This window comes from Physeter macrocephalus, chromosome 18 (assembly GCF_002837175.3).
Source record: "Physeter macrocephalus isolate SW-GA chromosome 18, ASM283717v5, whole genome shotgun sequence".
Classification (NCBI taxonomy): Eukaryota; Metazoa; Chordata; class Mammalia; order Artiodactyla; family Physeteridae; genus Physeter; species Physeter macrocephalus.
Window position 1 is genome coordinate 15,585,188 of NC_041231.1, and position 15,431 is coordinate 15,600,618.

Below are 15,431 nucleotides of genomic sequence, written 5' to 3' on the forward strand. Positions count from 1 at the left end.
GGCATTGTTCAGTGCTTTTTATGTTTCATTTCATGTAATCCTCACAACAACTTCTTGATGTGGATATTATTACCATTCCCATTTTACAGATGAGGTAACAGAGGCACAAAATAGCTACGTAACTCACCCAAGATGTCCAGTTAGCGAGTGGTGAAGCTAGCATTCTAATCTAGGCAGTTCCTCCTGAGCTTGTGCTCATACCCAGTACCGTACCTAAAGCCATCCCAGAAAGGGAATGGCTGAGAAAAAAGAAACTCTCAAGACATCTCAGGATGACTACAACCCGCCTTTCCTTAGGGTCAGCTCCCTTTGAGCCCTTTATCAAAGACTGTGTGAAAGCTGGTGTCCAGAGCTAGAGGACTGCAAAACTCATCTTCCAGACCCATTCCACTCAGATACAACCCACACGGCCGCTCGTGAGACCTCGCCATGGAGCTCCATCCCAATACGTACGTGTAGTTTGTTAAGCAGTACCGCGTCTGTCGTGCTGTTGGCTCCTGGCTTAGCAGCTTTCCAGAACTGCTTCTGGGCAGAGTAGCGATTCATGGGACATAGTTTAAAGAGGCAATCTAGAAGGGAAACAAACAAGTAACAACTGTTACTGAGGAAGTATAGACACTCAACCTATGAAAAAAACTTTCCCCTTTTATTTCTAGAAGGCATTATAAATTACATGAAAGTGTAAATGGTAAGTAACAGGCCCTTTTACAAACCTCTCCTTTGACTTTTAATTCTCACCACCATTACATGAGGTTAGAAATGAGGAAAATGAAACTTCTAGAAAGTAAGTCAAATGTCCACTGTCACACAGCCAGTTAGAGGCAGAGCTGGGACTCAGAATCCAAATTCAGAGCTCTCAATGCTGCCCCAGAGTTATCTCCTTTCCTTTATGATGGACACATTTAAGGGCAGCAGTCTCACTGTATGCAATAGTACATACAAACATTTCTGGATATAAATCCAACTCACTTCCATTCGACTACATTTAAAAAAAAAAAAAAAAAAACAGAAGCTTATTTGGAGGCACCTCCTGGGGCAATGGTCTCTTGAGTGCTGTTTACCAGATGATTCTCTGGGGAGCAGGAAGAAAATAAATGAACTTGCAGGGACATTCTGTGTCTTCTCCCTCTCTCTCAGTGCATGGTGATGTGCTTCTGTTCAGGAATGCCTGGGGTCATGACTTTTTACATTGTTTTATGTAGGAGAACTAACTCACAAAATGGACTAGTGGCTTCAAAAGATGTCTGCAATGAAATCAAAACACCAAAGAGAGGAGTAATGCAAACCCCACAAACAAAAAGGAAAAATAATGATGATCTAACCAGATGTGAAAAAAAAGTCACCCAGATATTAAAAACTGTCTTAAAAAACACTTAAAATGTTGTCTCTAATGATGAACGTTGCCCTTAAAGCACCCATGTGCCTTAAGATATTCATGATAATATGCTAATCATGATTAAGAGGACACATTATTGTTTAATCTTAATCTTTTTCATCAACATATATTTTCCTGCTTGCTTTTATAATGTATACAATCTATTAGTACAGTGACAGATGTATATAACTTTTAAACACACACACACACACACACACACACACAGTTTAGGGGTATTTTTTTTGTGTGTGTGTAGTACGCGGGCCTCTCACTGCTGTGGCCTCTCCCGTTGCGAAGCACAGGCTCCGGACGCGCAGGCTCAGCGGCCACGGCTCACGGGCCCAGCCGCTCCGCGGCACGTGGGATCCTCCCGAACCGCGGGACGCGCAGGCTCAGCGGCCACGGCTCACGGGGGCCGACCCTCTCCGGCACGTGGGATCCTCCCGAACCGCGGGGCACGAACCCATGTCCCCCGCATCGGCAGGCAGACCCTCAACCACTGCGCCACCAAGGAAGCCGTAGGGGTATTTTTGTCAAAATTTTTTGATAGGGATATGCCATGGAAAAAGTTTACAAATAACCGCTCTAAAAAACTAATACTAGAATTGATACTCATTCTGAAAATTTTACCTTTTGACATACAGGATTTTCAAATGGTATTTGTAGAGTAAAATTAATAAATTTGGAATGAACACCCAGATTTGGAAAAACTGCACCCTCAAAGTAGATCAGAGCAAGCTTTTATAAAAAAACGTAATCTACTAACTGTACACTTATTCTTATCTGTTCCCTGAGACATTCCCTGACAGGACACTGAACAGCTAAATCCTGTCTTTGTCTTAGGCAAGTAACTATCTCAAAGTAAAAAATATTCCTTTACTGTCAAGGACACAGATACTAAGTCTTTCCTCTAATTCAGATCACCCTTTCTTCTAGTTGGAATCAATGAACTTTTACTAAGTACAGCGCACACAAATACTTGACACTGTTCAGAAAATAAGTTTTAATCAATTAACTGTAGAAATAAAAGGTACTTTCCCATTTCTATAACCTCCTTCTTCACTAAATATTTCTACCTAGTCACAAGCAGCTACCAGACAAATATAAGATCACTGATATCCATCTTTATCAAGAATATAATCCATCTACTGAAAGTAATTGTTAGTGCACATGAGAGATGCTATCCAGGTCTTTAGAGAACAAAGGACATGGCAGGAAACTGGTTTAAAAGATAGGGCTGCTCCCTCCATCTCTAATGAAACTCACAGGTCATTGTTATTTACTGTATCAGTGGCAACTTCATGACATCACTGAAAGACACAGTTTTTCTACCGCTTTGATATATGTGAACTCTCCACCCTGAGAACAATCACACACAACCATAAGACTACCAGCCAGTGTTAAATGTCCTATCTTTTTCTTTTTTTCTTTTTTTTTTTTTGCGGTACGCGGGCCTCTCACTGCTGTGGCCTCTCCCGTTGCAGAGCACAGGCTCCGGATGCGCAGGCTCAGCGGCCATGGCTCACGGAACCAGCCGCTCCGCGGCATGTGGGATCTTCCCAGACTGGGGCACGAACCCGTGTCCCCGGCATCGGCGGGCGGACTCTCAACCACTGCACTACCAGGGAAGCCCTAAAGGTCCTATCTTTGACACAGGACAGAAGGTGGCATTTGTGCAGGACCAGGGTGACTTCCTTGATAATCACAAGACTTAATACCAAAAAACCATTCAAAACACTTAAGTCACTCGTATTAATATCTGATACACAACTTTTTATGGATTAAATGAGGTTAATAATTTCAATTTTCATCAATAAGAAGACATGGAGAAAAACTATTATTTTTCCCTCCAACACAATTCATATGATGATGGCTAACTGGTATGCATTACCATCCCACCCCTTCCCACCCATAATTTGACTTAAGTTGATTTGAGGATCCGGCTGGATCTATAACGCCAAGGGATTAACATGCAATGGAAAGTACCATTTTACAACTGTTGATGGTATTGTCAGTGGGTATAACCCACTTAACAAACCAATGGACTACAAACAGGCTCAAATTTCAGATAGCTTTCCATTCACCTAAGATGAGAGTGTGAACTGAAGCACTGTCAATGCAACCAAAGCCTTGCTGTAACTTCCACACCAACTATTCTTCTTGGGCAAAACAGAGCACTGTACTGGATTAAGCATTTTTACAACCAACTGTCTATGTAAATATGAGATGCTAACATACTAGTAACAAAACCAAATTAGCCTTGCTGATTTTGTCCTGTCTTCCCAGTTGCTTAGCAACTGATTCAAAGTGAAAATTAGATTAAGCAATTCAAATATGATGTTAAAGTAACCTTCTGAAATTTTGCACTTCAGCGGCTCTATATTGCCCTTTGCTATTTGGATGGCACAGCAGGACAAAGTTAAAGTTCTGCTGGATCCCAATACTGTGCGAAGTATAGAAATGCACAAATACAGGGAATCCGGTGGAAGAATTGTACCTATTTGGCGGAAGTATGTATGTGTGTATATATATGTGCATGTACACACACACACACTGTGCTTTGATTTTGCCCCAAAGAAATGCCACAAAGATCTCTTATGTGACAAGTGATTTTTCAAGGCTTTTAAAAAATAAACTAAATTAAGCTTTCAAAAAATTCCTTGGGAATATTCCTAAGCTTTGGCAGATGCCACACTGGGCTAGCAAAGGAGAAGTAAGCGGAATGGAGGGGCTGGGTTAAGTGTTAAAGGGCATGTGGGCTGGAAACAGGCCATGGCTGATCTTCCGTGGTTTAAAGAGCATTCCAGGGACGTCCTTGGTGGCGCAGTGGTTAAGAATCAGCCTGCCAATGCAGGGGACATGGGTTCGTGCCCTGGTCCGGGAAGATCCCACATGCCGTGGAGCAACTAAGTCCGTGCGCCACAACTACTGAGCCTGCGCTCTAGAGCCCACGAAATACAACTACTGAGCCCACGTGCCACAACTACTGAAGCCTGCATGCCTAGAGCCCGTGCTCCGCAACAAGAGAAGCCACCGCAATGAGAAGCCCGCGCACCGCAACGAAGAGTAGCCCCCGCTCGCCACAACTAGAGAAAGCCGGCGCACAGCAACGAAGAACCAACACAGCCAAAAATAAATTAATTTTTTTTTAAAAAAGAAAAGACAGGAGCAAGAAGAGCCACAGGTGTGCTTGGAGCCCACCTTAATGGGGTCCCCAGTGGGGTGAGAAAGCAAGAAGCCGACCTCAGAGGGAGCCACACATCAGGGACTCAGTGAGAGAATAAAGTCTGCCAGCGAAGAACGGCCGAAACCCCCCATCTCCTTGCTGTCCTCCACATCCTTAGAACTCGGAACTCTAGAACGTAAAGTGCCTGACGGTAGGGACTTGTGTCTGTTCTGTACACTCTGGTAACCCAGGGGCTAGGAGTAGTGTAGCGGCATAAAGATGGTTGTTGTATTAGGGATTTAAACGTGGTGAAATCCCTAGGTCTCCAGAAGCGACATCAGGTTTGTCCTCCTAAGTCACTTCCAGCTTTGAGCCCCCAGCAGTCTATTCATGAATCCAATGACTACTTATTAAAGTGCCTACTCTGTGCTGCACACAGTACCGGGGGCTGACACTGTAACAGTGAACCCAATGCACAAGTTTCTTAGTATAACCCTAGTGACAGCGAAAAACTAGCCAAATACACAACTTGAAGTATACAGCAAGTTAAAGGACTATAGAGACGAGAATCATCTATCAGCCCAATACGGCTGGTATGGAGGAGTAGCACTTTATACGGGGTCATCAACGAAAGGCATGTCCACGGCTTCTGAGCGGAGAGCTGCAGGGTGAGAAGGAGCCTGGCTTTGATAACAATGTAGAGGCAACACCTTCCAGGCAGAGGCAACACTTCCAGTTGGAAGGAAATCTTCAGGAGGTTAAAAATGAGCAAAGAAGGGCTGGAGGGTAGCGGACGGAGGGAGAGTTGCAGGTGATGTGTCTGGAGAAGCAAGCAGGGGCCACATCACGCAGGGTGGAAGAATTGTACCTATTTGGCGGAAGTATGTATGTGTGTATATATGTGTGCATGTACACACACACACACTGTGCTTTGATTTTGCCCCAAAGAAATGCCACAAAGATCTCTTATGTGACAAGTGATTTTTCAAGGCTTTTAAAAAATAAACTAAATTAAGCTTTCAAAAAATTCCTTGGGAATATTCCTAAGCTTTGGCAGATGCCACACTGGGCTAGCAAAGGAGAAGTAAGCGGAATGGAGGGGCTGGGTTAAGTGTTAAAGGGCATGTGGGCTGGAAACAGGCCATGGCTGATCTTCCGTGGTTTAAAGAGCATTCCAGGGACGTCCTTGGTGGCGCAGTGGTTAAGAATCCGCCTGCCAATGCAGGGGACATGGGTTCGTGCCCTGGTCCAGGAAGATCCCACATGCCGTGGAGCAACTAAGTCCGTGCGCCACAACTACTGAGCCTGCGCTCTAGAGCCCACGAAATACAACTACTGAGCCCACGTGCCACAACTACTGAAGCCTGCATGCCTAGAGCCCGTGCTCCGCAACAAGAGAAGCCACCGCAATGAGAAGCCCGCGCACCGCAACCAAGGGTAGCCCTCCACTCGCCGCAGCTAGAGAAAGCCGGCGCACAGCAACGAAGAACCAACACAGCCAAAAATAAATTAATTTTTTTTAAAAAAGAAAAGACAGGAGCAAGAAGAGCCACAGGTGTGCTTGGAGCCCACCTTAATGGGGTCCCCAGTGGGGTGAGAAAGCAAGAAGCCGACCTCAGAGGGAGCCACACATCAGGGACTCAGTGAGAGAATAAAGTCTGCCAGCGAAGAACGGCCGAAACCCCCCATCTCCTTGCTGTCCTCCACATCCTTAGAACTCGGAACTCTAGAACGTAAAGTGCCTGACGGTAGGGACTTGTGTCTGTTCTGTACACTCTGGTAACCCAGGGGCTAGGAGTAGTGTAGCGGCATAAAGATGGTTGTTGTATTAGGGATTTAAACGTGGTGAAATCCCTAGGTCTCCAGAAGCGACATCAGGTTTGTCCTCCTAAGTCACTTCCAGCTTTGAGCCCCCAGCAGTCTATTCATGAATCCAATGACTACTTATTAAAGTGCCTACTCTGTGCTGCACACAGTACCGGGGGCTGACACTGTAACAGTGAACCCAATGCACAAGTTTCTTAGTATAACCCTAGTGACAGCGAAAAACTAGCCAAATACACAACTTGAAGTATACAGCAAGTTAAAGGACTATAGAGACGAGAATCATCTATCAGCCCAATACGGCTGGTATGGAGGAGTAGCACTTTATACGGGGTCATCAACGAAACGCATGTCCACGGCTTCTGAGCGGAGAGCTGCAGGGTGAGAAGGAGCCTGGCTTTGATAACAATGTAGAGGCAACACCTTCCAGGCAGAGGCAACACTTCCAGTTGGAAGGAAATCTTCAGGAGGTTAAAAATGAGCAAAGAAGGGCTGGAGGGTAGCGGACGGAGGGAGAGTTGCAGGTGATGTGTCTGGAGAAGCAAGCAGGGGCCACATCACGCAGGGTTGTGTGGGTCACGGGGAGGCATTGCTTCTCCTTGTGGGAAGCTACCAAAGAGCTTTAAACAAAGAAGAACCTGGTTTTTGTTTCTACAGGAGCTTTCTTCTTGGTGATGGCACCTCCTAAGAAAGGGAAGGCTGAGAGGGGGCGGATTTAGAGGAGAATAGGAGAAATCAAGACTTATTTTGGCTTTGCTTGGTTTGAGATGCCTACGAAACAACCAAGCTGAAATGTTCAGTGGGTCAACTAGCAGGGTGAAAATACAGGAGAGTCAGCAATTTTAGGGGTTAGAGGCAGAAGCAGAGGAAGAATGGGGGTACTGGAGAAGAGAACTGAGGAAATCATTACGACAAATGCAATGTAGCGACTCATCTCGGCTAGGGAGATCTAACCAAACCTAGAGAATATGTTAATTGAGCCTTACAAAAGCTTGAGCTTGATTCACAGTTTTCAGAGGGTAGAATAAAGACCTTTCCTCTCCTCTTCCCCTCCCCCAACAAAAAACTCCAACGCAATGAAAATTAAAAACAAAAAAATGCAACTTCATCCTCTGAGAAACTCAAATCCTTCTTTTGGAATAAATGAAGATGGAAAGAGGATGGAGAGGTGGAACTTGAGAGATGGAGGGAGCTATCTACAGTGAGGGTACCAGTGAGAAGCAAGGTTATTTGCCCTGTGGAACCCTGGAAAGGCTCAGGACCCCGTGATGACACTGTGCAGGGCATCACTGACCAACCTGGATCAGGGACAAAGGGCCCATGGGCTGAGGCCCAAGAGTGATGGGTCATCCCTTCCACCTGCCACACGGAAGCATGATGAGGCTTGGAGAGTGAGAGAACACTAGTAAATGCTACAAAAGAGCTAGACAAATAAGGACAAATGAGATTATTAAGAACTCCAGGGAAAAGCTGTGTACTCTTGATAAAATGTAGTATGTGTTTAGCTCAGTGGTGAACAATATTTACACAGTCATAAAAATCTAAGACTAACTATTAATTTAGCCAAAAAATGTAATACAACTTTAATGGGAGGATGGAGGGGGAGCAGGAAAGTGTTGGAAGCCACCGTCATGTATAATAACAGGAAGTGAACAGGTGATATCTAAGATAAATTCATCTACAGCTATGAAGAGACACACATCATCTAGAAATACCGTGGTAAATACCAGAACAAAAAGTTAAAATGTTTTCAATTGTTGCCTCAAAAAAGTGGGAAAGCGTGAGGTGTCAGACATAAGACCATTATTTTTATTCGGCATTTTTATCAATATTTGACTTTTTTAAGTTCAATGCACATAACATAAAATTAACCATTTTCAAATGAACAATTCTGTGGCATTTATGTTGTACAAGCCAATGTTGTACAACCACCACCTCTATCTAGTTCCAAAACATTTTCTTCACTCCCAAGAGTAAACCCTGTATCTATGAAGCAGTTCCCCCTCCAACCCATGTATCAATGAAAATCTTTAACTTTTAAAAAATGACCTTTTTATACTAAATCACTGTTTAATATCAGAGTGAGATATCACTTTACACGACAGGGTGACAAAAGGCAACAAGCTAGATAATAACAAGGATCGGAGGGGGTGCAGAAACCTTTCTGCACGATTGTTCAGTGTGGCTACAAAGGAATGCGCACATAACCTCTAACATATAGTTCAGCAATTCTCTGCTGGGCAAACATTCCAAAGAAATCTCTCCCAGGCCGCCAGATCTCGCACTTCCACACGTAGAAGGATGCTCTAGGAAAAAGGGTGATGAGAAGGCACATCTGCTCTTGAGCACACTGGCCTGGAAGCAACATTAAACTTGCGCTCACAAACCATCAGCGATAACCAGTCACATGATCCCCCCCACCCCCATGATGCCAGGAGCTAAGAAATGCCCTTCACTCGAGGGCCCAGGAAGAAGAAATGAGTTTGCTGTGGACCTAAGCAACCCCTGCTGCCGTCTGTCCTCCAGGTTGCCGAGCACCCATTTCGCTGTCTCTTACCCCATCCACCGGCTGATGTGGTGGCAGTTAACTAGGCAAACACAGTCCCTCATCGCAGAGAATTTGAGCTCTTCTAACCCACCTCACTGATCAAAGAGACGAAGAGTCAACAAGCTATCATTTTTTTTTAATTCTTCATTCAGTGACCATATATAAATGCAATTTTATATAGGGAGAAATCAAGAGTAGATTTACATGAGCTCAAATATGAAAAATGTAAGCGTTGATCGTACATATCTCGGCTTCTTTTGAAAAAGAGGCAACAGAATAAACATTTCAGAAGGAGCAGACAATGTGATTAACAAAGAGAAAGGGGAATGTTCATTCTCCACCACGGGAGTTAAGATTTCAAAGAAGCAATGAAAGGGGAAAACAAAATTGTTGGATTTTAAGGACTTTGCCAACTCACACTTACTAGACAAACAATTTCACGAGGGTAGAGCTTATCTGCCTTCTGTATCACCCTGTCCCTGGTGCTTTCAGTAAATGTGGGATCAGTGAACGAGTACTCAATCAATGAGTGGGTACTCTAGGTGGAAGAATGCTCTTCAATGGCAGTTCACAAAAGGAAAACTACTCTTATTTCCAACAAAAGCCTTCCATAAACAAGTAATTAAGTCCAGTTCAGTAAGAGGAAACCAGTACATCACATTGTTGTGTCTGCTGCATGCGAATCACATGTCCCAAGCCAGGACAGACGAAGCCCTTTGAAGTCCAGTGACATTTTCCAGTAGGGACTGCCAAATCAACCTTCCATTACCTGTCTACAGAAAACACAAGACATTGTTCCTGAGAGACAAAGGACAACAAGGTAATTTTTTCCCATTAAGGTGACCAGATGCTTTTTCTGAGTAGAAAACTCAGACTGAGGACTCCCAAGGTTGCTCTCCTGTACCTTTATCATCTTACGTGGTTGCAGGACCATCATTCACAAACACATTAAAAACTAGAAATGTAGGGAGAAACTTCCCTTTTTGACCTACTTTAGCTTGGCCAATTAAATTTTTATTTACCTTTTTGAATACAGATCAAAGAAGTAAAAACTTAGTCGGGAAGGCAAGGACTCTTCCCATTGCGGAAGATAAAAGGGACCAGGCGTTCCTTCTAGAGGCAGCCCCAACACAGGTATCTGCCTTCGCTTGGACAGTTGGAGCCTCTGCCCTGGACTCTGCACCTGGACAGATGGATACAAAGTCCCAGGGCCAGTTCAAGACTGCTCGTGGGAGCCGTGCCGGATGTGTCCACGGGAAATGTCCAGAGCCTGCCTCCCCCAGCACCTGAGTCTGGTTCCCTGCTGACTCTGCGAGTGACTGATAGTTTTCAACAGTTTCCTCTTGGCTTAGGTGAGTCAGTTTCTGCTGTTTGCAACCAAAAGTCCGAGCTGACCCGTAGAGTAACAAAAATGCCAAAAACAGTAAGAGACAAGGAATCTGGAAACCCGTGTTCCAGCCCTGGCCCCACCACTCACTAGCCAAGAAGCCACAGCCAGGTTACTAAAGCTCTCTGTGTCCACACATCTTCCCTGGAAAACAGATGACCCCCAAGGTACCCCAGAGCCCTAAGACCTGATGATGTCTGTGGAAGCTTATAGCATGTCAGAGAAGTCACAGAAAACCCAAATGTGGAAGCGCTGAGGTGTACACTGATCTGCCATCTGGAAAAATTGGTTTAAACCTCAGCTCTATTCTATGTTGTATGATCTTGGGGAAAATTCTTTCTTCTCTGTAGGTTTTCATTTCTTGCCTATAAAAGGGCAATAACCACAATGGGTAACTCACAAATTAACCTAAAAGATTAACTACTTCACTTGAAGCACTTAGTACAGATTCTGGCACAGAGTAAACGAATATTAGCCACTAAGACAGAATGGATAAACGAATTGCATCTTCATGCTCCACTTTGATGCTGGACGGCTACAGCATAACAACACATGTTATGTGTTGTTACACATAACAACATGGATGCATTCCACAAACATTATTTTTTTTAATTTATTTTATTTATTTATTTTTGGCTGCGTTGCGTCTACATTGCTGCACGCGGGCTTTCTCCAGTTGCGGCAAGAGGGGGCTACTCTTCGTTGTGGTGCACGGGCTTCTCATTGCGGTGGTTTCTCTTGCGGAGCATGGGCTCTAGGCACGTGGGCTTCAGTAGTTGTGGCTCGCAGGCTCAGTAGTTGTGGCACGCGGGCTCAGTAGTTGTGGTTCGCGGGCTCTAGAGCGCAGGCTCAGCAGTTGTGGCGCACGGTCTTAGTTGCTCTGTGGCATGCGGGATCCTCCTGGACCAGGGCTCGAACCCGTGTCCCCTGCATTGGCAGGTGGATTCTTAACCACTGCGCCACCAGGGAAGTCCCCACAAACACTATTTTGGGTGAAAGAAACCAAGGCAAAAAGAGTCCATTTATACTGAACGAACCCATTCACGTGCTCTGTGGCATGCGGGATCCTCCCGGACCAGGGCTCGAACCCGTGTCCCCTGCATTGGCAGGTGGATTCTTAACCACTGCGCCACCAGGGAAGTCCCCACAAACACTATTTTGGGTGAAAGAAACCAAGGCAAAAAGAGTCCATTTATACTGAACGAACCCATTCACGTGACATTCAAGAACAGGCAAAACTTTGCTAGAGCCACAGTCAGAAGAGCAGTTACCTTTAGGGGCGGTATTTCCTGAAAAGGGGCACTTTCTGGGGTGATGGAAATGTTCTCCTAGCTCAACCTGGGTGGGAGTCATGTGGGTATAAGTGTATTTAAAACATCATCAAGCAGTGCTCAAATTTAAGGTTTGTGCATCTTTGTGTGTGTGTGTGTGTGTGTGTGTGTGTGTGTGTGTGTGTGTGTGTAATACCTTAAAGAAAGGAAAAACTGAAACAGTACTTGTTCTCACAAAAAGGAGGATGATCTTGCTGATAATAGAAAAACAAATTTCCCCTTCATGTAAAAGGTTAACAATAGTGTCTGACTTCTGTGGCTGCGAAAACACACCTTGTTTTGTCAGGGTTTGGGTTGGGCGCTTGCTGGTTCATAATGGAGAGGAGGAGGGGCGGAAGAGAGATGACATCACTATCTCCCCAAAGGGCAGCTGTTATTTGTTCACCGCAGGACACTCTGGGCAATGAGCATTCCCTGGCACCAAGCCCGATGCCCGGAGGGATTCTGACCGAGTCCCTTTTCCCCACTGACTGATTCCCTGTTCTATCCAAACACTTTTAAACCATTAACAGGCAGCGGTTTTAAATCTGTAATGAAATGCCATGTTGTCTGACATTTGCTTCAAAATAATTGGGGACAGAGAGATGGGAGGATATAGAAGACTTGAGATTGGCCATGAGTTGCTAACAGTCAAGGTGCGTATTGGGTACATGGAGGTTCATTATACTATTACTCTCTCAATTTGTATATGTGCTTAAATTTTTGTACAATAACAGATTTCAATATCTTCGAAATCATCTATTAATTTGTTTTCAAATGCGAAATTTTTATAAAAATCAATCAAATGTTCACCAAGTTCAAAAAAAAGACTATTTTTAAAAGAGGAAAAAAGGAAAAAAGGAAGAAAGGGAGGGAGGGAAGGAAGGAAAGAAGAGGAGGAAAGGGAGGGAGAAAAGCATGATATTTATATCATCTGGTCCAATTTGCCAATCTACCTGAAAACCAATATACTCTAGAAAGGAGTAAATAGCTGGATGGACTTGTCAAATAAATACAACAGTCACAAAAAATTGAGATAGGATGCCCAGCTCTGTGTTAGATATACGAAGAGTAAACAAAATCGTGGACTTCAGGTTAAAAATCTTGCTGTGTAGAACTCTACACGCTCAGTATCTCTCAAGGCAAATCAAATCTCACAGTGCACAGCCCTGGCTATTTCAAACACTAAAGCTCATGTGAACCTCTGAGGATATGTCACATCTTCTACAAAAGGACATTCAGAAGGTCTGGAACATGCGGTCTGAAAAGACTTACATGAGCTATTGGGTTGGTTATCCCAAGATCCTCCTGGGAAAATACTTTTGCCATCAGAAACGCCCCTTACACGAAAGAAACGTACCCAGTTTCTCCTGAATTTGATTTCTCCTTCATTCAACAAACATTTCTTGAGCACATGTGTGCTGGAGACACGGTGTCAGTAGAACCTGGGCCCTGAGAGTCCTCGGGGAGACAGAGGGGCCAACAGGTAGCTCCAAGGTGTTTGGAGCAGAACATCTAAGCCAGCCCAGGGAGACATGGGAGAGGCAGTGTCAGAGGCCTTCTCAGCTGAGCTTAACAGCATCTACTGCTCAAGCCAGTGGGTGGGACAGGAAAAGGGATGGACGATACGGAAAGAATGAGAAGCTGGAGAAACCTGTTGCATTCTATGTTGCACATCCTGCTTTTCTGTGAAGTGGACCAGACCTCCTGATACGGCCCATGGTCTAGAAGAGAAAGGCTAATACTGCCAGCCTGCTGGCCCTCCTCTCACCCCTACCTAGGCAGGGTGGGGGCAGGGGCATGGAGGAGGGCATCACCCTTTGACCCCATGAGTGCCCTTCCCTCCCACGTTCTCCAGGTGGTATTCAAGGCAACCTTGGCCCAGTGAGCAAAGCTGGCATTGCTGGTTTGTATTCACATCTCCATGGAGAGGCAAGAAGGCAAGTAGACAACAACGACCAGAGGAAGATGCAGCCCCATCTGCCTTGCTCTGTTCGTTTGTTTCCTGGTCTCCACTGAAGGCCTAGTGACCCAACTCTGGGTCCTTCAGTGCTTCCAACCCGATATTCCCCAACCAGCCCCTTTCATACAGGATATGGGCCACTCCCTATACATATTTTTGATTTTTTTGGCATACTAAGCATACCCACAGTGAACAGATTACTTCCAAAGGGACCCTTTCACCAACCCTAACTCAGCGAAAAGGAACTAAGTAAACAAATCAGGAGTCACTCAAAGATGTCATATATTAACCCTAAATAAAAAGAAAAGTCATTTTCTTAATTTATTTCATGACTTTGGTTTCCTTTACTTACATTTGATTTCTAATCCTAGCAAACACAGTCTACCATCAAACAGCCTTTACAAGTCAAAATATCTCTCAAGAAAAATGACTGTCAAGATTTTTCTCTCCTCCAGAACACGTATCTGAAAGACACGATACATTCCCACCCAAAACAGTGGCTTACTAGAGTAGCAACTCTCCAGGAAGGCACCTCAAGAATGACCCCTTGCTTCAAAATTATTATACCAGGGTTTCTCAGCACAGGCCCAACACTGTGGGCATCATCTATAATTCTTTCTTGGGGGGGTGGGTGCTGTCCTGTGCATTGTAGGAAGCGTGGCCTCTACATCTCAGGGGTCAGTAGCACCCAGGTATTACAATCAAAAATGCCCCCCACTGAGGACCTCAGGATTAAGCCTTCCTTCCCATTCTTCTCATGAATCAATGTCCTAAAGTTACCGAAATTGACAAAATGGACTGATAAAGACAACGGCAGGGGGTGAAGAGGGAAGCATTCCAGACCCTTCTGTACTACATCTCAAAACCACATTCTTTGTTTGCTGTATTTGCAACTCTACTTTATGGCTCCAGCTCTCGTTCCGAAACTGACTCCCCTGCCTAAAACCCTTTAGGATTGTGATTCTCAGCCCTGGCTAATACTACTATGCTCTGGCCCCGCCACAGGAGATTCTAACTCATTGGAGGTGGGGTGTGAGCAATTTTCCCTCCCAAACTCCCCAGGAGATTTCAACTGAGAACCACTCCTTCAGGATTTCACACCACAGCAGTTGAGCTCAAATTCAGAAGTACAAATATCATAGTTGCCAGGGGATTTTATCAATACAAATTAATACAAATGCCTGAGTGGAGGGTCAGGGCCTAGGAATTGCCATTTTTTTTAAATAAATAAATTTGTTTGTTTGTTTTTGGCTGCGTTGGGTCTTCGTTGCTGTGCACGGGCTTTCTCCAGTTGCGGCGAGCGGGGGCTACCCTTCGTTGCGGTGCACAGGCTTCTCGTTGCCGTGGCTTCTCTTGCTGCGGAGCACAGGCTCTGGGTGCACGGGCTTCAGTAGTTGTGGCTCGCAGGCTCTAGAGCGCAGGCTCAGTAGTTGTGGCACACCGGCTTAGTTGCTCCGCGGCATGTGGGATCTTCCCGGACCTGGGCTCGAACCCATATCCCCTGCACTGGCAGGCAGATTCTTAACCACTGGGCCACCAGGGAAGTCCAGAATTGCCATTTTTAACAAGTTCTCCAGGTGATGTTTCTTTTTTTGTTGTTGTTGCGGTATTGTTAATTTACAATGTGTGTTAGTTTCAAGTGTACAGCATAGTGATTCAGTTATACATATATATATTCTTTTCCAGAGTCTTTTCCTTTATGGGTTATTACAAGATGTTCCCTGTGCTATACAGTAGGACCTTGTTGTTTACCTATTTTATATATAGTAGTGAGTATCTGCTAATCCCAAACTCCTAGTTTATCCCTCCCCCTCCCTTCCCCTTTGGTAACCATAAGTTTGTTTTCTATGTTTGTGAG

The 15,431-nt window shown here is 44.8% G+C and overlaps 1 protein-coding gene across 1 annotated transcript in view; it reads right to left on the reverse strand.

Annotated features, from left to right (window-relative positions):
* ITPR1 (inositol 1,4,5-trisphosphate receptor type 1) overlaps positions 1 to 15,431 on the reverse strand; it is a 221,277-nt gene that overhangs the window by 99,791 nt on the left and 106,055 nt on the right. The window contains exon 5 of the mRNA XM_028478860.2: positions 454 to 569. Within this exon, the coding sequence (XP_028334661.1) occupies positions 454 to 569 (116 nt within the window). The remainder of the gene's footprint in view (positions 1 to 453; positions 570 to 15,431) is intronic.